The sequence below is a fragment of the Atractosteus spatula genome, chromosome 14 (assembly GCF_055471065.1).
Source record: "Atractosteus spatula isolate fAtrSpa1 chromosome 14, fAtrSpa1.hap1, whole genome shotgun sequence".
NCBI classification, from domain to species: domain Eukaryota; kingdom Metazoa; phylum Chordata; class Actinopteri; order Semionotiformes; family Lepisosteidae; genus Atractosteus; species Atractosteus spatula.
The window spans coordinates 18,015,584-18,043,138 of NC_142719.1; the positions used below are offsets into that span (position 1 = coordinate 18,015,584).

Consider the following 27,555-nt stretch of genomic DNA (forward strand, 5'->3'; position numbering starts at 1 on the left):
CCCCTTAAAGGCTCAAGATGAAGTGAATTTGTTGAACCTCAATTAATCCTAGCTTGCTTTCCAATCAGCCTTAGCTAATGGGTTTCCCTTGTACAGGATGCTGCAAATAAAAAAAAAAACAGTTTATTTAACATGAATAGCAAACTCTAATCAATACACAATCCCCCAAAAAATAAAAAGTGTTAATGACTATAATTCCTCACAGTTATATAGCTCTTTTCTGGACACTCCACTCAAAGGGCATTACAGGTAATGGGAACTCCCCTCCACCACCAATGTGTAGCCTTATCTGGTGTGACAGCAGCCATAGTGCGCCAGTACACTCACCACACACCAGCTATCAGTGGGGAGGAGAGCAGAGTAATGAAGCCAGTTCATAGATGGGGATTATTAGGAGGCAATGACTGGTAAAGGCCAGAGGGACATTTGACCAGGACGCCAGGATGACACCCCTACTCTTTTCGAGAAACACCCTGGGATTTTTAATGACCACAGTGAGTCAGGACATTGGTTTTACATCTTCTCCAAAGGACAGTGCCTTTTTACAGTACAGTGCCCCCCGCATTAGGACCCACACAGACCACAAGGTGAGCGCCCCCTACTGGCCCCACTAACACCACTTCCAGCAAGAACCTTAGTTTTTCCCAGGAGTCTCCCATCCAGGTACTGACCAGACTCACACCTGCTGAGCTTCAGTGGCTGTCAGTTGTGAGTTGCAGGGTGATATGGCTGCTGGCTGACTACATTAATTTCCTTACAGTTGTACACAGTAGCTTCTTTCATCTAGGAGGATCCCAAAACACATTCCATGGAGGAGGGGACCCACTGTATCTCCCACTAAAGTGTAGCCACCAACCTGGGTGACACACAGCAGCAGCAGTGCACGGCAGACCAGGTGGAGGAGTGAAAAACTGCAGTGATTGCACTGAAGAACTTTAGAAAGGCCAGATTGTAGAATCCCAGGGTGGAATTTAGCCAGGACTCCAGGGAAACACCCCTTATCTTGGGAAAAACAAATGGCATCCCCAAAACGAAAGGAAAAACGCAAGCGTCAGCATGACAATGAACAGATTCCATTGCTTCATCTCCATGTCCACAGACCCCCGGAGAGAGATCTTCAGGGATTTGAAAGTCAGTGTGTTTCTCTAATTATATGCAGTGTGGCCTGTGAGCTCTCCGGGAGTCAGGGAAGGCCAAGAGCCTGGGACCGCGTGGGCAAAGCCGTAACTAAAACAAGGGACTTCTCTGGCCAGACGAGCACAGCAAGAAACAAGGGGATGAGCCCCCCAGCTCATAATTTAAAACTTGACACAAAACCAAAAATCTACGTAACAAGTGGTTACAGCACACAAAACTGTGCACAAAGGCTTCTCTCACACTACATGGAAAATGTTAAAAAGTTCCTGAGAACCTCAACCTGAATCGTCAGTTAGACCAGTGGAAACAGGAGTGAAACTTTAAGACTCACCTTAAACTCAAGGAGAACAAATTAAAGGTTTGAAAGAGAAGGAAACAACGTTTTGGCTGTGGCGCCTTCTTCGAGTGTTAAACTCCAAGATACATCTTCCAGTCCCTGGTGACCCCAGTTCCTGCCAACCTGATTCAACCAAGCTCTAAACAGAATTATTTATTTGATTGATTAGGACTACTTTATACCCTTAAACAGCAATGAGTATAGATTAACTTGGAACTGCAACTCTTCAGCTGAAAATAAAAGTACAATTACACAATTAGTCCAGTTAAGAGTTTCGTTCACCTGCAGATACTGGAGCCTAGACTATCCCACTCCGAGGACAAAACGGCAAGTTTCAACACATCTGTGGCTGGAAACACTGCCACCTGGTGGCCATTGACACAACAACAAGAAACAGCACAGCAAAAACTGGCTTTATTCCATCTTGGGTGTATTCTGTACAGTTTTTTTTTTCTTTTCAATGTAATATTAATATATGTTACATATTTAGTATTAATATGATACAGTAAACAAAATCTGTAACTTTACAGCGCTTAGTTAGTGCATATGCCCCTTATGGACAAGCTTCCAAAGAGAAGATTGAAAGGAATAAAACAAAGGAGATGGTTTGGTCAAGCAGCAGCTCAAATCCACGCTTCCTGAGACAAGCACCCCAATTCAATTCGCTCCCGTCTGAAGTGTCCACATTCCGCTTAAACCACTGTTTAACTCCTCTCTCGTCACCCGCAAGGCCGCCTCAAACACTCGCTGTGCGAGAAGCGGCCCTTCGGAAACGGATCGCTCGCATCCGCGGTGCTCCGAAAAGACCAGATTTTTTTCACCTTTTTAAAAAGGACGGGAAAAAGTTCAGTCAGTTCGGCTCTGGTTTGCCCAGAAAAGTCCAGACATGGCAAAAAAAGCCAAGTCTTCAAAACGTCCTTCATAAAGTGCACATTTTCTACCAGCATAAAAAAAAGTATCTGACTGAGCCAGAATGTTAGGCCCTTTCAATCCCTTTCTCACTTCTTATCATGCGTTTGTGTCCTTGAACCCCCGAACCCCGGTTAACTCGGGATGTCCGCGCTGGCCCTGCACTAAAGCAGAAGACTCTGCAACAGGAGAGGACGTTGATGATGCCCTTGAACTGGAAGAAACACAAACTTGTCATTTAGGTGCTTCACTGCGATGCGATCGCGCTGAGCGCTGTTCCTGCCGAGCCCGAGCGAGCCGCTCATCGGTGCTGATCTGCGGGATGTCTGCACGTGGGGGTGACCATTTCTTTAATCGCAACCAAAAACCAGGCAGTATAGGTGCTCCCTCAGACTGGAGGTTGGCACCAAAATGTCACCTGCCTGCTACAATCAGGACTCTCCTGGTGGTGGTGGCGGCACAGCACAACTGGGAGCCCGAGTCAGCCAGGGTCCCCTCAGCTCCCAGTACCTGCAGGCTTTCCCAGAGACATGCACGCCTCCCCCGTGGACCGCCTGGAGAAATAACAGGCTCTGACAGGCCGCCTCTACAGATCCTCACCCCCCCTCAACTCTGTGCAGGAACCCGTGCCAGAAAGTTGAGCCCTAAAACAAATAGTCAGTATGCGTGTGGGGAACAGGGGGTATAAAGAGGGTAGGCAAAACTTAAAAACTCCAGTTAAGCTCAGATCTTAAAATATTAGATACATTTTTGCAGCTCCTTGAAAGAGGCCTTCTACTGATAAACTAACTTGGCCAAACTATAACGTTCGCCTCCCAGACCAGTTCACCTTTCCGTGATTAAAATCCAGATCACTCTCGAGTGCCCAAGGCGGGGATCCCAAAGTACAGGCTTCAGGAGCAGCACAGCAGTCAGTTTGGAAGGTGTTCTTTAAATCAGGGGTCTCCCATTCTGTTCAACCCAGCTCTTAATCACCTAAAATCAGCTCATTATTGGCTTCACTGGTCCTATGGAATAACTTCAGCCAGTTCTTCTGGTACTGGTGCTTTAAAAGAAGCAGGACACCTTGCAGGTACACAAGGCCTGGACTGAAGCCGCTGATTTAGTGAGGATTTGTACGAAACCTGCTGGATCAGCTATGCCTTTGAGAAGCAGACATGGGACGTCCTGGTCCAAGACATGTTGAGGAGAGCAATGCAGGTAAATGGGAAGTCTTCTCATCTCTGGCCCATTCCAATAAGGATTTGGGACTCTGGCAGGAGACCAGTTAGCATATGCTGAGTCCTGCTGTGTTAAAATGAGTCTTCTCGAATCATCAGTGAAATTGGTTGTCCTGGAGCACTTCTGCAAACATGATGTGCCTTCTGGAGCATCGATCTGCCTCGCTCCCTGATTGTCTGCTTTTACAGAAAGCAGAGCTACCACATGCCCCTCGGAAACTAACTAGAATTCCACGCCTGCGAACAATTTAAGATGGGCCAGTAATATTACAGCCTAGTTAGGCATCTGTGCATTAGTGCATCGGAAATTTCCATACGTTCTGTCTCAGGAATGAGATGCCTTTACCCCCACAAACAATCACTTCACCTCAAACCAAAAAAGGTCTCAAAACACATAAGAAGGACCCAGAACATGCTACCCTCTCCTGGGCGTAAAACCCAACATGTCACTGTGCCCTACACCACCATCCCCGGCCTGCTTCACTAGATGTTGTGTAAAAAAAAGCGTCCACAGATTTAAGCACTATGGGCTCTGGAGAGGACTTTCCAAAAGCACCGCCAGGAGAGGAAACGCACTGCGCAGGAAGATCGCCAGTGCCAGAGAGCAATCAGGCCCAGTCACCACAGAGCACCTCATTTTCAGGGCGCTGGCCGAGAACCTACAGGACACGGCTTCCTTGCTGGGGCGGGACAGGAAGTTCACCCCCTCCACGTTCATGCCGCCTGCTTCTCCGGGTGGCTCTTGAGCTTGTGGAACTTGACGCTCTCCAGCTTCTCGAACCTCTTGCCGCAGTGCTCGCAGGTGAAGTTGTACTGCACCTCGGGGGTGTGCTTCTTCATGTGCCAGTTGAGGGAGGCCCGCTGCCGGCACTGGTACCCGCAGATTTCACACCTGGGCGAGGGGGAGGGGGACAGAGCGAGCCGTCAGGGGTCATGGTCGCTACAAGGCGGAATGTGCTTTGTAATAACAGCTATATACGCTCAGATTTGAAACAAAAAACAAAAGTAAATAGATCATAATTATGTATAATTAATATACATACATTGATATGAAAAAATTGAAAAGTCCCAACTGCATAAGTATTCAAAACCTTTCCAGCTGACAGATCTGAAAGTTTTGAGAGCTTTGGGGGTACAGAGTTACCTTAATGAGCTACACTATAGGTGAAGTGACAACAGTCTGTGTGCAATAAGAGCAGCTCACATGGTTACAGACTAAATACAGCTCTCCCTGTAAGGTCAGGTAATGAGTTTCTCGTTAAGATTCCACCATGAAAACCAAACCTCCTGCGGGATATACTGGGACTCTCAGAACGGCTTCATCACTGTCAACAGAAGACCTGACTGGCATTCACAGTTTAAATATTTTTAGTGTACCACCTGAATGACCATATCCAAACTTCCATCACCTTATCATTTTTAACTGGAAGGAAGTTGCCTCACTCACATTTGTTCAATGGATCAGGAATATGATGCTGCTTCTTAAGTTGGAGAAAATCAGATTTTTAAAAGCTTTGCAAACATTACTGAAATATTTTGAGACTTTGAGCTTACCTTCTACACCCTAGATCTTAATCTGTCACTAACTGGCCACACAGATGATATCCGTTAGGACTGGCCTTCCACTTTTTTCACTTCCTAGAGAGTTAGTGTAATTAACTTGATTATGCTCTTTTTTCTTTTTTGGGTCTTCTGTCTCTTTCTCTTTTAGCTCAACTAAATGTGGAGGAATGTGGGAAGACGATGAGAATTCTGTATTTTTCTTTCTCATTAATTCTTCCTGGATAATACACTGTACCAACAATCTACATGACCTCTGACATTAGTTTAATATGCAACATGCAGCATGTATTTTCGCTGGTGTGAAAAACAATAATACGTGTACAAATTACTGGGATGACGATTTTTCCTGCTTTAAGATTTTTTTCATTGCAATTATTTTGCAGGCATACACAGAATAGAAGGTACACGGCCTTTTACAGAGAAGGTTTATGTCTGTTTCAGCTCAACTGGATAAAGTGGCTAACTGCAACAACTTTTACATTTAAAGACTGACAGGATATCAGCTGAAGCAGTCTTTCCGGGTTTTAAACTATGGAGTGTACATGCTGCCGGGTTTTCGGGAATTGAGGGATACTCACTGCAGCGGCGTCTCTCCAGTGTGTGTGCGGCGGTGAACCTCCAGGTGGTTTTTTCGCTTGAAGGACTTGCCACAGGTCTCACAGATGAAATCCCGCACACCTGGGGGTGGAGGAGGAGGACTGTTACCAGGTGCCACATGACCATAATCTGATTGTACTCTGGTCCTGGAGAGCCACAGTGTCTTCTGGCTTTTGTGCCAGCTCAGCTCTGATGTCAGTGACGTCATTGGATCGATGAGTTGCATTAATAAGAAGGAATTAACATGCTATACAGATCCTGCACTTGATGGGGAATTGCAGTCCCAATTTCTCAGACCAGTTAATAAATCTCAGTAACAAAATAAATTAATTGATAGTATAGAAAAAACCTAAGCATTTTGAATTATGCACGAAACCATGAACTTTGTGAAAGTACTGTATGACTGCCATTGCTGTCACAAACCCCTGGTCTCACCACGGGCAAAAGTGAGGGTGTGCGACAACTGTGACTTAAACCGGCCCTTCCTGCTCACTAGTCACTATAATGACTAATGTAATGGGATGAACAAGCAAATTAAGTACAGGTTGTGTACCAGTCATTTCACTGCAGAAAGTTTCCAACGTGATCTGTATGCAAGCTTGTTAGCTTGTTAACAAGTAGTATTTGCTGGCAAAACCATCCCAAAATCAAGAGTAATATTTGTATTGGCTTCAAAGAGATGGATTAACAAGCCTGCTTGTTTACAATGTAATAGAGCTGCATCATCTCACCGAATGTTTCATTGTCTCATTTCTGAATTTGCAGACAATTACAGCAATATGATGCTGTGCATACCTGGAAATTTGGTCTATTTTGCGATGGAAATTGGAGGTTTTACATGTTACTGTGTACATTTTACTTTTATTGAAGTTTGAAATGCACTCATCACTTCTGATTCTTTCTAACCCACAACGATTAAAATAGTGTTGCAGTTGCCCTTTTAGTTTACCCATAAAACCTGCAGGACTGTGTCTTTACAGTAACTCATAGTTCCTTGTGTAGTGCAGGTATACAAGACTTGATTTTAACATGGAATAGATCTTTGCATCTCATTCTTCTTTTCTTGTTTGTCCCCATTGATTGGCAACACCAAGAAGCTTGCCTAAGATCCGAACCACAAAAACAAAGGTTCAAAATAGGCTTGCGAGATTTGACATTTGAAAGATAACAATTTAGCCATCCAAGAATCTCATTAAGACTTCTTCAAAGTTCCACAGAAGTTAAACATCAAATCAATGAAGAAAAAGGATGGTTGTTCCTGGTCTTAAGGAAATGGCTGGAACTCTAGGCTGCACTGCTTGACTGGGAGAAACACCCACGTCGAGGGCACTGCAATGAATGCCTCTGTGCGCGTGCTCTTGGGGTTACCTGAGTGAATGATCATGTGGCGGTGCAGGTGATTGGAGAGGTAGAACTTCTTCCCACAGCCAGGGTGCGGGCAGACCTTCGTCCGGCCCTTCCTGTGGACCAGATTGACGTGGTTCTGAAAGGGAGGAGGGTACAGGAAGTGGGTCAGACGTCCAGTATGGTCACAAGAGGCTCTGGACACAAGAAAAAATACAAGGTCAACATATGGACACAAGAAGCTGCTTCTGGAGGGTCGGTCACTTATGAATGGGTGCCTGGGTGAAAGTTCTAGTTTTATATACAGTTCCTGTTGTTGGCAACGCAGTTCAGTGTAGTTTTTAAAACAGGTTTATTACTCAAAGCTCTCTAAAGAAATGAGCACGGAGGCACTAACATACCCTCAGCTCAATAGTGGATGTATTTGCTTTTATATGTTTGACACAGACTTTCAACATTCTTTTTTCTAAGGAAACTAAGCCATTTCAAGGTAGATAGAACCACCTCAACACTTTTCTACAAGTCTTTTATTGCAAGTGTTATTAACATACCGTCTCACATGCTGGTTTGGTAATATCAGTACCATTGATTGCAACAGGCTTAAAAAATGAGTCAAATTAAGTAACAAATTAATTGGGGGCAAATCAAATCGCCTTACAAACAGGAGATGGCAAAGAAAGCAATGTGTATTATGGAACAAGTAATAGGTTTATTCCATGCTGAAAAGAGAAGAAAGAAAACACAATGTTTCGGCTGTGGATCCTTCTTCGGGTCACACCCTCACACATTAGCCTATGCATGCTGACGCAGCTCCCCACCTGAACTACTTCAATGTGTATTATGGATTGTTTCTCACCCCCTTCACTGCGGGTTCACACTACTCCCATTTGGGAGACACCTCTGTGTCCCCAGGTGAAATACTAATAGACACAGGAAATCTTTCATCCCCAGTGCAATATCTCTTTCATACAATGGATCGTAACTGTCTTCTGCCTGATCCCAGTCCTATCCCAGAAGTGCTCAAACTCTCAAGCTGCTGCTTGTGGCATCCCGGTCAGGAATCTACCCGTGACATGAAGCTGGAACTAACGACAATGAGATTACAGGGCTCACCCTGCTCTCCCCCGCACCCTGCTCTCCTTCCTGCTGGAAGAGGTATTAGTGGGGCCAGCAGGGGGCGCTCACCCTACAGTCTGTGTGGGACCTAGTATAGTGGGAACCCCAGTATAGTGACGGGGACACAATAGTGTAAAAAAAAAAGCACCGTCCTTTGGATGAGACATAAAATTGAGGTCCTGACTCTCAGTGGTCATTTAAAATCGTATAGTGCTTCTTGAAAAGAGTAGGGTATTACACTGGTGTCCTGGCCAAATTTCCCCCTGGCCTTTACCAATCATGACCTCCTAATAATAACCATTACTCTGTTCTCCTCCCCAGTAATAGCGGGTGTGTGGCGAGAGGACTGGAGCACTATGGCTGCCCTCGCATCACCCAGGTGGGGGCTACACACTGGTGGTGGTAGAGTGGAGTACCTGTAAAGCACTTTTTTGTGGAGTGTCCAGAAAAGCCCTATATAAGTGTAAGGAATTATTATTAATTATAACCCCCATGAAACAATAAATTATAAACTGTTGTTTTGCATCACAGACATGTGCGTAAAATAAGGTTCCCCCTTACCCAGGGGGAGTGACAGGCAGCCCGATGGAAGTACATGCGCCTTCACTTTCCTCACCTGGAAGCTACTGATGGCCACGTACACCTGGCTGCAGCCCTCGTACGGACAGTGGAACATCTTCAGCATCCCGTCTGCCTCGATCACAGGCCCCCGCCGGCTCCTCTTGGACCTGCAGCAAACCACAAAGGGGACGAGGTCGTGCCACTTCCACAGGCCAAGACACACGCGCCACCAGAATCCCCTGTCTCCTGCCTGGCAATCCCAGCACCCTTGAACATTTCCATCAAGATGGCAGATAAAAAAAAATGCCCTGCCTTTGAAAAAGCTAAATAAGTCATATATTTATGTCAGACAAAAATCAAAGAGTAAGCAGAAGCCAGACTCCTTCTCTCTGGACTCAGATGGAGAAGTATAACAGCCCATTTAAAAAGCATGTCTTCTTCACTCCTGATCCCTGGCACAAGATTGCCCCGGCACTGTCTCTTAATTGATTTCCTGCACCCAGTCGATATCCCAGAGAGACATGCAGCCCTGAGCTGGGGTCACCCAGAGGCAAAGCCCCTGCCTTGTCGCTCATCTCTAAACTAGAAATATGGTTTGTTGGGGTGCCATTGGCGAAGCGATCTGAGGGTCTTTAACAACCAGCCACTTCTTGAAAGAAACCGGGGCATCGGTTTCATCCACATCAGAGAGACAGCCTGTTCCGGACATCGGCCCCCGTCAGCGTTACCCACCTCTGAAGCCCGCTCTGGATCTCCTTCTCCTCAGACGGCACGCCCAGGCCCTCCAGCTCCAGGTTACTGTGCACCGTCTGCCTGCTGCCGACAGCTGCAAGCGCCAAGGCCACATTTTTACTCCCCCCTCCGTCATAACCACACAAGTCGAGCAGCGTCTCCACAAAGATTTTGGAGTTTTGAGAAAAGGCCACAGACGGACAACTGTTTTCAGAAATTCATTAACTTGGGTTTGCTAAAAAATCAGATGTGAGGTAATGTAGTTAAAGGATGGGCACAGTTATGCAACCAAGGCATTGAAAGCTTTTTTTTGTTTTTAATTATTTGTTTGTCGCTTGAATATTGTGGGTTACGAGAACTAATTAAAGGTGAAAAAAGGTCTGAAATGATTTTGTCTTGATTTCAGCCTTTACATCAACAAAAGCTGAAATCTCAATAAGGGTGGGTAGACTGTTTTTATATCCTCTCTTTTAACCAGATTTTCCTCCAGGTTTGATAAAGAGAATCCACTAGCCAGATCTGTGCAGCAGGGATTATATAGTCTACAGACTACTCTAAGACCAGCTGTTGATAAAAAATTGCAGAATTTAGATCTGAACCCACCCATCACTAGGATAAATTAACAGCTCATATGATTTCTCCCAATACATTCATTGTTTGTTCACCTTTTCTGTATCCCATCATAGTTTTACTAATTCTATGTTCTTTCTGCCTAGGCTACTCACGTTAGCAGGTTGAACACCTTATTTAAAGAGAGAATTGCTCTTTGCACACTGGCCTTCAATACACAGACACTGTGAACTGAAACACCTGCAGCCAGATGCACAGGCAGCCAAGATAAAGATCTCATCTACATAAACACACAAAGGAGCTGCAAGGTGATGACCAGCAAAGACTGACCTCTAGCAGTGTCCAAGCTCTGGACGACCCCCCTGTGCCCGAGCCCAGAATCGCAGACCTGGTTGTACGCCACCCCCTCGATGACCGTGCAGGTCATCTCTTCCCCCACGCTCTCGCCCACGTTCAGCTGCAGGCCCTCTGTGGTCAGGGCCTCGTAGCTGGGGCCTGTGATGATGATCACCTGCCAGGAGAAACAAGGAAACTGACTGCAGGGTCACCACTCCCGCTCCCCGTAGAAACAGAATATTTAAACCCACTTGGAGGTGGGAGGGACAGATCAGCAGTCTAAGACTGGTACAAACAGTTACAAAACCCAGAAAAATACTGAGCTTAAACAGAAGGATATTTTAGGACCAACAGTGAATCAAGGAGACCACTGATTAAATTAAAGAACATAGGCTTATAGGCTTAAACAGGGATTATTATAGGAATCTGGGCAATATAAGATACCCAGTAGTGTTATTACAGCACATTGCTAGGGACCCTAGAAGAAAAGCCTGGATGAGATCCTCATATCAATCAGCAAACCAGAAATAGGTGGGCTAAAGCTCTCCTGTTTGCATCCTTCCTTACATTCCACAGCAGGCATGCAATCAGAAGAGGGAGCGAGCCAGTAAAGAAGATGTGTCGACTACGAGCTCCAGAACAAGAGGAGACCAAGATGTTTCGAGTTCCCTCGTTTCAGTGGATCCAGCTCTGATTGACGGAAATGGGAAGGCCCTGTGTGGGGGTCCTACCTGGGATCCCTCAATGGCACCCTGGGCGTCTGGGATCTGACAGCTGGCCACCACGGTCTGCAGAGTCTGCTGGTCGTACAGCTCCCCGCCGCCGGTGATGTGCATGGTGGCGGGGGGAGGAGGGGGCACAGGGTGGGACGGACCCCGCTCGGAGTCCTCCGCCACCTCAGCCCGCCCGTCTTTGACCGCCCTGTCTGTGAGGGCGGCCGTGACCACCATGCACTCGTAGTCCGTCTCAGCGGCCAGCGCGCCCCCTCCCTTCTCCTCCTCTGGCCCCGCCGCAGGCCGGCCCAGGGCTCCGGGATCCGATTCCAAAGATGCCCCCGCGTTTTCTGGCTGCCCAGGGGGCTCACCGGCCTTGTTGCCCTCCAGCACGGCCTCCCCCTCCTCCAAGACCACCTCCATGTTCCACAGAGACCGGGACGCCGGGGAGTCTGCATCGGCCTCGCCGGGATGGCCCGGCGGAGGCCCCTGACTGTCCTGCGCGATGGGCTCTGTTCTGGCCAGCTCGCCATCGCCGCCATGCAGGTCCTCCGACACCTCCTCGGCCGTCTCTGTGGCGTCTGCAGCAGGAGAGCAGGGAAAGAAACCGTCACGTTCACCCACGAAGGATGTACACGCAGAAATGTTGATTATTGTTGGCTTTTAGCATCGGCTATAACCAGTTCGGCCATTCACCCAGGTGGCACGCAGAGACCGTTTTCCTCCTGGTGCATGGTGCCACACTGTCGCATGGCGGCCTGTCAGGCTCGGGCTCGTTCTCCGACTCGCTGGCATCCTTGCTGGGAGAGACCAGGTGCTGCATGTAGCCGTGGCCGGCCTGGCACTGCCACACCGCCGTGGTGGAGAAGCCCAGCACAGGCTCAAGGGCGTGCAGCTGGGGCTCGTGGGGGCAGGACTTTTGGTGCTCCAGGTACCAGCTGACCAGACTGCTCAGACAGTTCACATTGCTCTTCTTCCCTGTGGGGACACAGGCACAGACAGTAAAGCACACGGCATCACTGTCAGTACCAGGTCTCTCTACTTCTTACCCACAAACACCTTTCATTAGCATGGTTCAATTCCTGGAGTGCTATCTGTGGGGAGTTGGTATGTTCTCTTTGTGTTTCCTCCAGGGACTCCGGTTTCCTCCCGCAATCCAAAGACACGCTGATTGGTTAATTGGCTTCCGGCAAAGTTGACCCTGGTTCAAGTGTGTGCTACTGTGTGCGCCCTGCGACGGACTGGTGTCTCGTCCAGGGTGTGCCCTGCCTTGCAACCAGAGCTTGCTGGGATAGGCTCCTGCTACTCTGTGATCCTGTATTGTATAAAGTGGTTAGAAAATGGATGGATAGATTAATGCTTCAAGAGTCACAAGATTAGATGCAGGGTGTTTTGAGGGCTTAAATCTTAAACAGCTTAAATATAGGTCTTTGTAGCTTATTTTAGATATTATTTTAAATAAGAGTGTCCTGATAATACTAAGAACAATGTGCAAATCATACAGGGCTTCTATTATTGTCTCACTTCAGCCAGTCTCATCATCTAAAAAGCTTCAAGACCATGTTACAAAAAAAGATGAACTATTTTAGCACTGAAATGTGCTCATTGAAAGCAGTTTGCTTTTACTTGGAAAAACAAGAGAAAAAATTTACTGAAAAGTACGGGATACATACAGACATCAAATTAAAACAGCAACAGGCTTTAGGACGCTTCTACAGTTCAACTACCTCGTTACCAACTGTTTTTACTAACCCCTTTTTGGTTTGACACAAAACTCCGCACTCAGCTTCTTTCTGAAAGACAAGAAGAGGGTTATGATACAGGCTGTGGTTTAGACAGCAGTAAGTAATTGAAATCATTCAAAGAGGTCATTGCATTTTCCTATCTCCTTGCTGTAAGGTCAGTAGGACATTTTTTTGACATCTGATGCATCAAAACAGCTAATCCGACTCCCACTACAGAGCAATTTAATCCAACCCATGTTTTATAAGATGCAAACACCTATACTAGTACCAGCTGTTGAATTCAAGCCTGTTACCTCATTCTTTGGAAATCTGAACAGACTAATGTGTTAAAATACCACAAGAAAACCCACACTGATCAGCAAGGCAAGATGAATAAGATTAAACTCAGTAAAATTAGAAATGGCTCAACGTGCAATGCAGTTTGGACATTAGTTAGCTCGCTCTAGCAATGTTTTACGGAACATTTATAGCTGTACTGCAGGAGTTACATATGCAGATATCAGTGAGCAATTTTTCCTGGGTGAGTCAAAATTCGGCAATCGTGAATAAGCGATTTAGGCGAAATATTTCAGTGCATTTGTAGGGAAATCTGGAAATCACTAGATTACGCTTCAGATCTAATCCATGCGTTTTGCAACATAACATCTGAGCCAAAACATCTACATAAATAAGACATCTACAGTAATAGCACAGATGGACAAAATACCACTGTCACAACAACTAAGGATAGATTAGAATTGACTGATTGCGAAGACTTCTCTATGCAGAAAAAAAGACTATACTGAGAAAATACTTATTGAAAAAATAAATTATCATATTGCTGGCAGCCAAAGTACCTGATCGAGAGAGCACCGGGTTATTAAACCGAATATTAGCTTTGCACTAGTTGTGGTCGTGTACCATTTAGTAAGCTAACCCTTAAATGAAGCATGTTCTGCTCACAGGAATAAAAATATATATTTTTTTGTCAAGGGCTTACCCGCCGTATTTCTGCTGGTACCTCTCGCCATAAATCGAGTCGAGCAGGATTAAATACTCGGCTAGTCCGGCGTCGCTTAAACTGGTCCGCTTCCGAAGTTCGCTCCACAGTTTGTGCGACTCCCCGAGGTACACTCGCCGCACGTCGTACTTTTTCCGGGACTCCAATCGCCTCTTAGCTCGGTCCGTGTCAGTGAGGCGAGGACGTCCTCGACAGCGGCGCAGAATCGCCGAAATTTGGTCTCCAGGCTCCTGGTCCAGAGACGTCTCTTCCTCGGCACTCATGTGCGCCATCTTGGTCAACAGCTGTGTGTATGTTTCTGACCTTACCGGAAATAGTCAAGGCATGCGACTTGACCTCACCGGAAACACTGCTTGCAGAAAAATGATTGGATAGCAACAATATCTTTATTCTCTTTACTTTATTTCACTACACATATTCAGTGTAATCACAAAATTGAAAGAACAGCATGGGACAAAACCAATACCTCTGGCGCTGTTTTTAAAAGTGGCAAAGGCCGAGAGCGCTACAATACTGTTGTAGGCCAGAGACTGTTTTTTCTTTTGATTAATCGAATCATTTCGCTCTAGAATTGCTGTAACAACGGTATTTCTCCTTGTAGCAGGTTAGGCTGTAACATTAGTTTCTTCTTCGACGTTTATCTTTATCGCAAGCACACATTAAGCGTAACAAAAAGTTCGAAACCGACTTTACTTATTATTAGACTTTTAAAGCAGTCTGTCTGGATAACTTTAAGTATTTAATGTCTTTCAACCCTAAGCAAGGAGCTACATTTAATCAAACCATAGAGATTCAACAGATCAACGAGATAACTGCATTTTTTTAATGTCAAAAATAGCTTGCACTTTAAAATCTCCGTTATCAAGGTGTCGTGGATACCTCTTCAAGCAAAAGGTGGTACGGTTTAACCCTACGTTTCTTTTATCCAATGGGAACTCAGGACACCTGACATACGCACATCTCGCCCTATAACAGCTCGGGGGCGGGGCCTGACACAGCGCGGGAAGAGTTCACGTGTGGGTTTGTTTTCGGACCGAGCGGAGACAGGAAGTTGCCCCCTTGGCGGCTTTGTTTCCATGGTAATGGCAATATGGCAGAACTCTTGACTCGGGTCTTCGACCGCTACAGTCCTCGGAGACGCGAGTCGTCTCCTTCTCTTTCTCCTCCCGAGGGAGAAACCCGCTCACTGTCTTGTATCCTGCTGGGGGACCGGGGTTGTGGCAAGACGTGCCTTCTGTTTCTAACAGCGGTGATGGCGGCTTCCGAACTGGGGCGGAAGGTCATCTTTCTGAGCCCCACTCCGATCCAGACCCTCCCTGCTCCGCTGCAGGAAGCGCGGGCAGGCTTGGATCCCGCTAGCCTGAAAGTAGGTACCGTGAACATGTCTGCGGGGGCATAAAACTTCACTTTGGCGCTGTGTAGTCAAGGATATTGAAATGATTAACACCGGCTCTTACCCACGTCTGTAACAGAACTCTCAAATTTATTTTGATTTTTACAGAATGTAGAACGGGTACTAAATACTGATAGACTGTGTCTATTAAATATTTTTTGTCTTCAGTCTGTTTTCAGTCTTCAGTGTATTAAGTATCTTGAAATCACTCGATATAGGTTTTTCTGTCTTCAGTCTATTAAATATTTTAATAGAAAAGCCGGTGGCATCAGTTTCCAGCCTCCTTGGAGCCACCCTGGAACTAAACAGATGAGAGCAGTCTCTGTCCTCTGGCGCCATAGCTCAGTCTCACCAAACGTACACGTCTGTGTCATCCATCCAGCCATTTTCTAACTGCTTACTCTAATTCAAGGTCGTGGGGGAGCCGGAGCCTCTCCAGGCAAGCAATAGGCACAAGGCAGGGTACACCCAGGACGGGACGCCAGTCTGTCTCAGGGCACACACAGACATAAACACAGATACACACTCACACCAGGGCCAGTTTTGCCAGAAGTCACTTAAACTATCAGTATGGTTTACGGGTCATTGTGCAAATCTGGACCCGCCATCCACTTGCAATGAATGATAATGGACACCTGACTGAGAAAGTTTTCATTTCATGTTAGTTTGTTAATTTGTTGGGATCTATACTTATTGTGAGATGTTTTCTTTGAAATAAAGTTTTGATAGAAAAAAAAATCAGTATGGTTTTGGACTGTGGGAGGAAACTGGAGCACCTGGAAGAAATCCACAGGAACACAGGGAGAACATGCAAGCTCCATACAGACAGCACCCCAGGTCCAGAATTGAAGCCAGGGCTTTATTGGCAGCAGTGTTCACCACTCTTCTACCGTGCTGACCTACATTTCCTAACCACAACAATAATAATTATTATTCTTATTATTACCATTATTATTTCTTACACTTATATAGCGCTTTCATCTCATGATGTCCCCTCATGTGTTTGCAGAAAATCAAGTTCGTGTACCCCCGGACAGTGGAGGAGCTTCTGCGGGACGTCGCGTGCCTGCACGAGGCAGCCGGAGCGCCGCCCTCCCTCCTCATCGTCGATGGCCTGGAGCGCTACCTGCGCTGGGGAGGGGAGGGCGAGCAGGCGCACCAGACAGCCGCGCGCCTCTCCGCCCTGCTGTGCGACACCGCCGCCTTCCTGAGCCGGGCCCGCGCCGGGGCCCCCGGAGACCCCCCCGCCGAGTGCCAGCTCATCGTGTCCTCGGATACCCACCCGGAACGCGGAGCCGAGGCGTCAGGTAGCGATTCGGTCCTCTCCATCTTCGAACGCTACTTCCCCGTCAGGTGCACGCTGGGAAGAGACGCCAGCTGTGCGGGGACAAGAGCATGCCGGATTTATTTCTCTGGTTTCCAGCAGATGGAAGGACGGGACTCTGGACTGAGACGCCAGTGGGAGCTGGTCTATACACCAAGCGGAGCTATGGAGTTTACCCCAATCTCAGAAAAGAGCCAGGAATGAGATTCCTCTCTCCCTTGTGGCTGGAAATGCACAAAACATTTATTCACTTACTTGTCTTAGAAGCTGAGCGGGTGGATTTTGGAGGAGGTTATGGGTTTTGTGTCCTGTTGGGTGTGGGCAGACTATTCAAACTGGGCAGTCGAGCACGAAAACAACAGACAAGGCTCAGAAGTCGGTTTATATGAAAAATCACTTTCCTCTCATCTTGTTCTCAGCCAGCACCTGATTGATCATTCCAAACTTTCCTGGCTGTTCTCTTCCATCACCTAAAAATAGAAGCCTATAATGGTTCACCTGCGCAGATTCCCAGGCTAGGAATTCTGGACCATAATCCTGGAAAAGCCACAGTATGAAATAACTGAGTCGTACATTCAGGCTGGGGAAGTTTCAGATCCATACGGGCCTAAAAGAACTCTTACAGTGTACTTGAGTCATCTGTTATTCACACAGAGGGGGTCAGGCTTCATTTCTTTACTTCTAACAGAACGATCGGTATAGATAGATACTTTATTGATCCCGTGAGGGAAATTGCAGTGCAACAGCTGCTTTACAGACAACACAGCCACAGTGTAACGAATGATACAATAATAATAATAGTACAATACATACAATACAATCAGTACAGTGAGGGGTGCACTAAAAGAGTTACTCACAGTCCAGAAACATAAAGAACAAACTAGAACAGAACAGTACGCAGAAAAATCGTATCACACATATGAATATAGATATAGATATAAATATAAATGTATTGCTTATACATAAATGTATGCACTCAGTGGGCGATGCCTCACCTGAAAGTTCTCTGTATTTCCTCAGCAATGTCCTCCCGAGTTTGTTGAATATGTTGGTCTGAAGAGCTACTACATCCTTGAACTTAAAGACAAAGGAAAATACAGTGTTAGTCAAAATGCGGTCAACAACTTTGATATTTACGCTTTCGTTTGAAACCTTTTTTGTCACAGTAACCCATGTAATTAATTTGTAATAAACGGTCAGAGTTTCTAACAGTTACCTTACAATCCTTCACCATCTGTGGAGGAGAAAACAAAACTTTAGTAAAACAATTGACATTTATACTCGTCTACAACATTTTGACTAACCCTGTATATATTATAGAACTTCACATACATCAGCGCGGTCTGACATCAGTCAGTCTCTGGAATCACGGCTTAACTCCATGACACCTGCATAAGCTCTGGCCCAGAGATTCATTGTGGTTCAAATAGAGAAATGAGCTAACAACTCAACATCCAGCGCATTCTTAAAACTCCCCTGCCATCGATTACTCGGCTCATTACAAGCTTCTCTTCTCTCTGAGTACTCTTCTGTACAGACCTCTCTGCCACCATCAGTGTGACTCTCTCTTTGATGATTAAGATACTGGATTATCCTGCTAGGGGTATTGAACAGATAATGTCATCATTTTTGAGACAGAGTTGCATATATTTAGTATTTACTCTCTACCAAGTCTTAAATATAATGCCACTACAGCAAGGCAATGTAATTGTTCCTTGCTAGATTAAGAGAGTGTCTTTGAAGAGAAGAAGCATAAGTTACAAAGTGTTGTTTAATGCATTTTTTTGGAGACAACACATCGGTGAATAACCTGGCAGCGGGCACAGAATTGCAGCCTTTCTGTCTGCAACTTTACTGTGCATTCGATGTTGAAATGGACCTGGGTCTCGACTGTGAGACGCCATTCTGCTTTTGTACTGAAATAACCAAGTGATGTGCAAAAATTGCAGAGCAATAAAAACAATGCATATTGCCTTAGAAGAAAGGGTTAGAAGGATGTCAAGATCCTTGCTTGGTCAAACCAGAAAGGACTCATTCATGCAGATGTGTCTGTGAGGTGTGTCCATCTTGTCCAGCAAGGCCTTATAAAGGCTTTGTCCACATAGATGGGAAAGCATTGAATAAAGACTGCTCGATTCGTCTTAGGTGCAGCAGTGGTTCTTTGGGAGGGTGGTTTCTGTCCCCATACGCTCGACTTGTGAGTGTTGTGCCACAGCACGCCGGCAGAGGGCGCCACAGTAGAGAAATTTGCTTTCTGAAGCTGTGTAGTCCTGACCTTGTTTTTCATTAAGGCACACTCCCTGGACTTACAGTATGCTCCCTCCCTCTCTTGCAGATAAGCCGGACATGGTCTCCTGCTTGCGCAACAGATACAGTTTTATCTTTCCAGAGAACACAACCGCACGCTCTTGTGCCAAGAGACTCTGTTAACTGAAACATCCTTATAACCTCCAGTTTAACAAGCATTAGAGCTCAGGTCTACAGTGTAGACATCTGGCACCAATAGCACACAAGGAGAGTATGAGCTTTTGAAAAGCTAATTGTTTCCATTCCATATAGAAGTTTCTATCTGTACAGTTTTAACAAATAGTCCCTCTAGGCAGTTATTTCACAGAAACTTTATTTCAAGTACAACCATTTTTTTATTTTTAGATATAAAAAAATAAAACATCTTGAATAGCCTGAGCCATGCAGTTTTGAACAGACATACAGGTACACTCCTGCTTTTGTTTGCAGAACGATTCATTTATTTACCCAAGTAACACCTGTTTGTGTTCAATGCAGTAGAGAATACAGAGACCTTACGAGTTTGAGGTCAGCAGTTTGTGAAAATTGAAAGGCTTGGCAGTGATCGTTTAGGGACAAACCCAGCAGAGCAGGAGATGAGAACGTATTGCTTTGGGAAGCTTAGAGATCTGGGAGATTTATCTGGGTTTCGGGTTGCGTTTTCATTGATCGGATTTGCCGTTTAGCCACAAGTAAAATTATAACACGTAGCCACAAGTTAAATTGTCTGTCTTGAGGCTAAGTATTAGCGGAGGCTATAAGGAATCCTCTGACAGTTTTACTAAGAATCTTTTTTTTTACTTTTTTTTAATCTGGCAAGTCCCTCTTTTTTTTCTGAACCCTTGGTGAGACCTACCAGATTAAAACGAACACAGCCCTCAGAGAAATCAGAAAGAGAGCCCTTTTCTCCCACATGACCTCCTTGTCATAAACAACCGCCATCTGCACCAGGTGCTGCATGTCTGGCACCACCAAGCTACAGCTGCAGGGGTTTGTGCCAGCTCTGTTTTGTGCTTGGTGTTGTTCTGTCCCCTTTGAATAATGTGTGAGTGCGATCATATCATGAGGAAAGGCACTGCTTTGCGAGGCGCCAAACAACATTGAAGGACTACACGTGATGATACAAAACAACCCTGCTGTGAATGTAAAAATAAAATGACAAAAAAAATAACATGATTTGTTATAAAAAAATAAAAACTCTCTATAACAGAAGGGATGAAGCTCACCTTCATCGATTTCCTTACAGTTCGTGTTTATCGTGTTTATCTTGTCAGAGTGGGTTTTGTAGCAGACAAACTGCCACTTGCAAATTCCTCAATCCCTAAATGAACTGCCCTCTTTTTGAAAGAGACTCGTGTCTTTGCTCCCACTGGAGCGAAGGCGTGGGTGCCCATCTCTCACGTCCGTCCATCTTCCATCTTGGTCTGTCCATCTGAGCTCAAAGCTCGAGACCAGCGGAGCAGTCTGGCTCCCTGTCCTATCCTTGTGCCCAAGCTGTCACGGACAGATTCTGGGCAGGGGAGCACTCTCGTGGATCACCCTGCATCGTCTTTGCACTGATCCGAGTGTCCTGTCCGCAGGTCAGCACCCGGCATGGACGGCGCTGTAGAGGCGGGGCAGCTGGTCTGTGGGCTGGCGGATGTCGTTGCGGTACAAGTTCGTGTACAGCCCCTCGGTGCTAGCCGAGCCCATGGGGACGTAGTCTATAAAGATGCCCGAGTCGGCCACCGTCAGGTAAGCATAGCTGGGGTTCTTGGGGGTCCAGGATTGGGGGAACAACAGGGCACTGCTGGGGTCGTACAGAGCGTAGTCGAAACTGGAGCCGGAAGACAGCCGGTCTCCGGATCGGGATTGGGAGCCGGAGCCGGAGCTGTGCCCAAGGGAGCCCCGGTCAGAGGAGGAAGTGGGGGCGCCGGTCTCAGAGGTGGCGAACAGGACCTGGAAGGGGGACTCCTCCTCTGAAACATCCCGCTGGGCGCTGTCCTGCGGGGGGTCCCCCTGAAGGAAGCTCGGGTTCAGGATCACGTAGGTGTCCTTTGACTCGGCGGGCCCCAGCTGATCCGTACGGGGTGCCGGGGACTCTGGGGAGCCCAAAAGCCAGAGGTCACACAGAGGAGCCCTCAAATGCTCTCCCGGCCCTGGCCGAGCCTCCCCTCGCCCCTGCCCCTCAGCACCCCCCTCCCACTTGTCCTCCTCCTGCGGGAGCAGGTGCCCAGCTCTAGGGGGCGCAGTGACGCCGCCGCTGGGGTGAGCGATGGGCTTGACCTCGGAGAGGACCTCCAGCGGGGAAGCCAGGTCCTCGATGTAGAAGAAGGCGGGGCTCCACCACAGGTTGGCGTTGCTCTGGCCGAGCCACTCCTGGAGAGCAGAATGGCGCAAGCCGAGACGCACAGGCGATGCTTTAGCAGGGGGCCACAAGGGGACCGCCACCGCAACGATAGAGCAGATCTGCTCCAGCAGTGGGGCCTCTGTGCCATCATTTAATCAACACACTACACTGCAAGCACAAGAAAAGCTTTAGTTTTTAAATGAATGTCAATTACCCAAGTGGAAAGCACAATCTGAGCTGTGCCTAAAAAAGACCCCCCCCCCCCGGCATCAGAAACTATAGCAGGGTGTCTGATCATGGGGGGCCGGGTGCATCCGCAGTGTGTCAAGGCCTGTGTAAAAGCAGCAGCACCTGCAGAGCTGGGACACCCAGGTATTTTGCCCAAGTTAAATCAGTCTAAACTCAGAGCTAAACTCTAAAATCAGAGCTAAACTGGAATAAAAACCTGCAGATACACTGGACTTCCAGGACCAGCATTGGACACTCCTGATTTAGAGTGAGCAAACCAAAAAAGGGTCAAATAAACAGAGCTTGATGTAATAAATAGCACAGGATACAATAGTAAAACCGTATTATAACCATGTTAAACTGTATACTATATTATAAATTCATTTTTTTTGGTACAGCTGGCTTATTCTCGACAGTAAAAACCTGCAGTCTGGTTTGTGTACACGTCTCCTGGTGATCTGTACCTGGAAATTTCCTTTGTAGACTGTGAACAGGCCAGGGAATCTGGTTTCTGGACTGGGAATGAGAGGCCACATTTTCTTCAGCAAGAACCTGGAGAAGAGAAGGATACAATCAGTGAGGAGGCAAAGTGGTTCTTCATTCCAGCCGTCACGTTGAAGATGGATGATGACCTTCCCTAATCGCGTCCCTGGATCTTGAAGTTAAATTGCACTGGGATAACTGCACATTCCAAATGTGTTCAGCCTTTTTACTCTATTTGGGGTGGCGGGGAAGATGGTCGGACTTGAAATGTACAATTTCATCTGACACAAAAGAGCAAGCCCTCTATTTCACTCTTAAAAGATGCACTCTAGCAAACTTCCACATTTACAGTTACAGCAGGGCCCTGCCTTCACCGAGCAGTACTGACTGAGACCTGGTCAAGCTCAGTGAAGAGCTTTTGAAATAAAGTCCTGCGCTCAGAAATTAAAGTCTGAGTGACCTGCCAATGAGACAAACACAAAGATTGCGAATCTTCAGCTTAAGAAAAAAAAGCTTTTCAGTACCAGATGTTTAACTTTCATTATTGCTATATGCATCCTTCTAAATTAAAAGAATTGGGCTCCCTCTAAGAACCAAGAACTGGTCAGGATTGATCTAGTTCTTAATCATTATCAGTTACCTCTGGGACCCTGAGATACAAGTGCTAACTGAGACCAGGGGCCACACCTTGGATGAGATCTTGAGATTCAGCATCTAATAGGAACCAACTGATATAGAAATGGCTGAAAGAGAGAGGAGCTCATTCAGCTCATCTAGAATAAGTTAGATGTAGTTCACTGAACCGAGGATCTCATCCAGAAACCAGGGTATCAGCTTCAGCAAAACAGCTGCTTGTTCCATGCTCCCACCGCCCTTTGCGAAAAGAAGCGACGCCTGCTCTTGGTTTAAAATGCACTTCCATGCTGTTTACACACAGATGGTACTCACAGCCTCTTCTCATTGAAAGCTCCTCTCTTCATGTGCTTAACTTTCCAGATTCTCAGTCTTATCACCCTTGTTTCCCATGACTAGAATCTGTAAGCACTGTAAGCACGTGTTAAACCGTCACCCCTAGGTGAGTGCTGGTAGCTGTAACCACACGATTCAGGCCCGGGGTGGGAGTTAAGATCACTTTATTAGCCGTATACAATTTCTTGCATTAGGAATTTGGAGAGGGACACTGACCTGCGGCTGGAGAGGAGGATGGGGAGAGACAGCAGGACGAGGATCAGAAAGATGATCAGGCAGAGGGAAAGGATGAGGGGGTCCACCTCTGGAGAGACAAGAGCACATATCGATTAAACAGTCACATCTGCCCCTCCCCTGGGTTTCGCCTGACCACAAATACCATACTTCATGCTGAGGCAGCAGTCCCCAAACTGTTTAACTGTGGCCCTAATCCACGTCCTACATCCGTCTGGACCTTAGGTACTGAGAAAGTGACACGACCCCGAAGAAAAAATGGCATTCCTTAGCGCGTTGGAATTGAGCTCGTGTTGCAGGAAGACAAAAGGCCCGTGCGGGTTTGGACCGGCTCACACCCGCCAGGCCTAACCTACCGGCGGGGGATGTTTCCGTGGCGACGGCATCAGACCAGGCGCTCCAGTAACCACTGTAGGTCTCGCCATCGGGCTTCACGCGGACGCGGACTTCGTACACTGTCCGCGGCCTCAGGCCCTTCAGCAGGTAGCTGGTCTGGACCTTCACGAGCTCCGTCTGCAAAGGAACACACAAGGGGTGAGCCTGGCACCGCGGCCTGGACATCGGGACTCTTGCACACAGAGCCGTTGGACAACGGCAGGGCGGACTCTCAAAATCCAGGCCTGCAGCCCTTCAGCTGAAGGATTCGCTGCTCCCTGCTAACCGACGGGACTTCAAATGCTTTTCTGTGCTTCTAAAACCCAGCGTCTTTTCTTCTTCGACATTTCTCAATAGGGAATTCGCCCTCTTATTAGGCCTTTTGAGTGGACACAGCATGTTGGGGCATCAAGGTGAAACACAGAACCAGCCATGCAGCCATGCAGCCGAGCGAATGCCTGATGGTCCTTTCATGCCTATAGACAATGGCACGTTTCTGCAGAGAAAAACCGGGCCCATTCGGGGGGGGGGGTTAGTCAAGGCAGGCCGTCACGAAGGAGAAGCTGCTGACCTTGCGCAGCCCGGAGCCGACTGCCGAGAAGCTGACCTCGTACATCAGGCTGTTCTCCATGTACTTGAGCTCCGGAGGGACCCAGCGCACGAGCAGCTGGCTGGGATTCTCCAGCCGGGAGAGGCTCAGGTTGGCTGGGGGATCCAGGAGAACTGGGGCAGAGGGAAAACGGGAAAAAAAAAACGGTCACTTCCGACACTGAAGAGAGACCTTTTACTTAGAGCGCCCACAACTGGCAGCTCCAGGCTCTTCAAATCATTCCGAATAGGGCTAATTGTGGGGCGAAGAAAATCCACATCACCTGCTTCTGTTTCTGAGGCCATAACTACCAGCCGCTGGTGGGAAAAGACAAGTAGGAACGCTGCCAGCCAGCTTGGCCTGGATCTGCCACTTGTTGAAATGAAAAGAAAGAGTGAAGCAGGGTCTCATGTACCCTTAGGAAGCAGCCGGAGACAGCCTTGCTCCTGGGGGGCCTTGCATTCCAGCTCAGCTCTTAACGAGCTCAATCAGCTCATTAGTGGCTTAATGGGACCAGTTTACTAGCCTCTCCTGGCTTGTCACATACCAACACTTGAGTCACGCTGGCCCCCACCCAGGACCAGGACTGCCCACCCTGAGGACCATAGTGGGGGGACCCCAGGAACCCTAAAACAAAATCACATGACCCTCCAAAACAACTGCACTGAGGTCACATTTACATAGCTTACAAAATACACCTGAACACCACCGAATGTAACACTGCTGGGTACAGTACCTTCCACAATCACACCCATCTCTTCTACTGGGGTCTCCAATCCTGCAGTCCAGCAGGTTTCACAGGAGCCCCTTAAATCATGGATATCTAAAAGCCTGGGGCAATACAGCTATGATCAATTAAACAAGCAGTGTTCAATGAAGTCATTTAGAGATTATTTTACGGGGAAAAAAAAATCAGTATACCCTTCAGGCGTCCGAGACCACTTTGCTTCATTAACACCTTACTTGCCAAACCGACTGATTGCTCCAACAGGCGCCCTGATCTTGAAAGAAGTGGGCGTGGCCCTGCAGGCCCAGGTACTCACAGACTTGGTCAATGAACAGGCTCCTGTTGTACAGCAGCAGCCCGCCGACGTGGACCCAGATGTCCAGGGTGGCGAAGTGATAGATGTCCGGAAGCTCACACATGTAGCGGGTCCTGTTGCCCTGTCTGTGTGAGGTCAGGCTGCAGCTCCTGCTCTTCCCGCTCCTGGGGGTGTTCGGTTAATGAAGCTTAGACACAGTACACACCCACACAGGCGCTGATTGTGGCAGTAAAGCAGGCGTCAGGACACTAATTCAATATGGCTTTCTGAATCGGGGGGAACCTCTCGTGGATTCCGCTGCCGAGATTCTGGGGCTCCTGGAGCTCTCCCAGATCTTTTTACCTGGCTCTGACAAAGAATACAATTTTCCACTATGGCCATTCCTCTATCGCCATTTTTAAAGTCACGAATCCATATAAAAAACTCCATGGTCTACACCGCAAACGTGGCTCTTCCTCCGAGTAGCCTTTGTTTGCGTCTGTTCTCACTATTTCAGGAAATCCCCTTGCCAAGACCTGGTGACACAGTCTTGACTTTAAATCCCCTTTTTGGGGGAGACCCTCTTTCTGGGTGATATGCAGGTGTCCCTTTGTACGGGCTGTTCGCATAGAGACAAACAAGGAACGTCGAGGTTAGCTCACGCTGCAAGGAAGTCTCTAGAGCCAAGCCAGCGAGAGAAACACAGAGGAACCCCAGAACACTCCCCAGACGCCCCGGAGCCACTCACTCGTATTGGTAGGTGAAGCCGTAAAGACCGGCTCCTCCACCGCCACTGTCTACATCCCAAAAGCAGGTGAGATCCTGCTTCGTCTCGGCGAAACACTTCGGATTTTCCGGTTCCGCCGTCAGCAACAGCGCCGCTGCAGGCCAGGGATTCAAACGACAGAAGTTTAAGGCGCTGGTAGCTGTTTACGGCATTAACCAGACAGATACGAGGACTTTTTTTTCTGGGGGGGGGGTCAGGTTGTATGAATCGGGTTTGTCCACCAACCCAGACGTATGAAAACACTTTTCGGAATTTGAAAGGGCTGACACCTTGTCTCGGTTAGGGGCTCAGAAAACGAATCGACCACTCCCCAGAAGCCTTGATGTATTTTTTTTTTGCTATAAATAGGCATCTGATCGTCCAGTGCATTTAAACTTTTTTTTCTGATTCGAGACCTAAAAGATACATCACATTTCATCCATACGTCAGTGAAGTTTTCTTTCAAATGGTAATGTTGCATTGCAATAAACACTAAGATTGTGGGGTTTATAACTCTGAACTGACACGGATTCTCCATCCTAAATCGGCTACTCTCGACAGTACGTATTCAGCAGTAGTGGTAAGTGGTAAGGCTAGCCTCCTAACTGTCGGGTTGTGAGGTACTGTATTCTAGTCGCTCCATTATGACGGACCGGAGTTACGCGTCTCTAGTCGGTTTAACGCTAAAGGAATCCAGGATGTACCGCTACGGCCCTGGTATATATTATTTAAAAACACAAAATAATCCAGACCTGAAACCTTACACACAACGGGCCAGACCATCATTACAGGTGTCTTTACTTCCCTCTGTGCATAGAAAACACATTAGAGGGAAAAAAAAGGAAAAAAAAGTATTTTAAAACAAAAAGAAAGAATTATTTGGTTTAAAAAACTCCGTTCCCAGATCCAGATTCCCCTCGTGTTAGTATGATGGACTGTGTTAGAGCGGTGGCCATGAACAGAGAGCAGAAGGCGCGACTCCAAAAACCCGGGAGGACAGAGAAGGGAGAGAGAGAGGGAGACTAGTGCTTTCCTACCTTTGGTATCGATATTCCGAGCGCTCACATCATGGGAAGCCGTTTTACCAAGAAGGAATAAAAGAAATACCACGTTTCTGAGGGTTTCAACTTGTTTCATTGCGCCAGTGAAGTGGGGCCACTTGTCAGTTCGCCTACCATAATCCGCGTCCAACCTGCTAGCCGGCCAGCTTCACTGCGAGATAGGCACGGGGGCGTGAGCCGCAGCAGATAAGACCGCCGACTTCGCACGCTGTGCAAAATAACGTTTTTTTTTCTTCCCCCTCTTACTACGAAGGAGTGGCTTTAAAAGCCCTACTGGGAGGGGTTAGTTTACTACTTGCGTGTTTTTTTTTTGTTTGTTTCACAAAATATAAGCCGGGGTTTTTATGGAAAAGTCTGAGCAACAACAGTGACAGAAATGTCTACAATCCTGTTTCACTCGCGGGGTCCAGCACGGTAGAAATACACGAGGCATCCTGTTTAACCACCTTTTCTGGTGGATAAGTGCGCTGGGTAAGGAAAGTTAGGATACTGGTGTACTTTGACCAATGTTCGTTATGAAATACTACATGAAACCGTACGGTGTATTCGTTTTTCCATCTCATTTTGCACTTGTTTTAGTTCAGAGAAAGATAGAGGGGCACTTCGGGCAGAATAC

General features: G+C 47.1%; 3 protein-coding genes across 6 annotated transcripts; 1 reads left to right on the top strand and 2 right to left on the bottom strand.

Annotated features, from left to right (window-relative positions):
* Window positions 1-1,873: 1,873 nt before the first annotated feature.
* On the bottom strand, window positions 1,874-14,164 carry znf653 (zinc finger protein 653). Its single transcript, XM_088933326.1, has 10 exons — window positions 13,860-14,164; window positions 12,888-12,928; window positions 11,832-12,113; window positions 11,154-11,716; window positions 10,417-10,597; window positions 9,517-9,610; window positions 8,840-8,951; window positions 7,132-7,246; window positions 5,745-5,844; window positions 1,874-4,495 (listed from the first exon to the last, which is right to left on the bottom strand). The coding sequence occupies exons 1-10, from the start codon at window positions 14,150-14,152 to the stop codon at window positions 4,318-4,320; spliced, it is 1,959 nt and encodes a 652-aa protein (XP_088789452.1). The 5' UTR covers window positions 14,153-14,164; the 3' UTR covers window positions 1,874-4,317.
* An 806-nt stretch (window positions 14,165-14,970) lies between these two features.
* Window positions 14,971-16,853, top strand: swsap1 (SWIM-type zinc finger 7 associated protein 1). Its single transcript, XM_088931561.1, has 2 exons — window positions 14,971-15,246; window positions 16,283-16,853. Exons 1-2 carry the CDS (start codon window positions 14,971-14,973, stop codon window positions 16,799-16,801), a joined length of 795 nt encoding a protein of 264 aa, XP_088787687.1. The 3' UTR covers window positions 16,802-16,853.
* Window positions 16,854-17,017: 164 nt separating this feature from the next.
* On the bottom strand, window positions 17,018-27,153 carry epor (erythropoietin receptor). 4 transcript variants are annotated; one of them, XR_016094097.1, is made up of 10 exons: window positions 26,916-27,153; window positions 25,861-25,993; window positions 25,134-25,297; window positions 24,073-24,224; window positions 23,483-23,639; window positions 23,109-23,196; window positions 21,905-21,992; window positions 20,110-21,241; window positions 17,593-17,674; window positions 17,018-17,067 (listed from the first exon to the last, which is right to left on the bottom strand). XR_016094097.1 is itself a non-coding variant. In XM_088931558.1 (8 exons), the coding sequence occupies exons 1-8, from the start codon at window positions 27,013-27,015 to the stop codon at window positions 20,465-20,467; spliced, it is 1,659 nt and encodes a 552-aa protein (XP_088787684.1). In that variant the 5' UTR covers window positions 27,016-27,153; the 3' UTR covers window positions 19,201-20,464. The 4 variants fall into 4 exon arrangements, 2 of the variants coding, with proteins under 2 accessions (XP_088787684.1, XP_088787686.1); XR_016094096.1 differs by lacking the exon at window positions 17,018-17,067 and having other exon boundaries at window positions 17,415-17,674; XM_088931558.1 differs by lacking the exons at window positions 17,018-17,067; window positions 17,593-17,674 and having other exon boundaries at window positions 19,201-21,241.
* Between the last annotated feature and the right edge of the window lie 402 nt (window positions 27,154-27,555).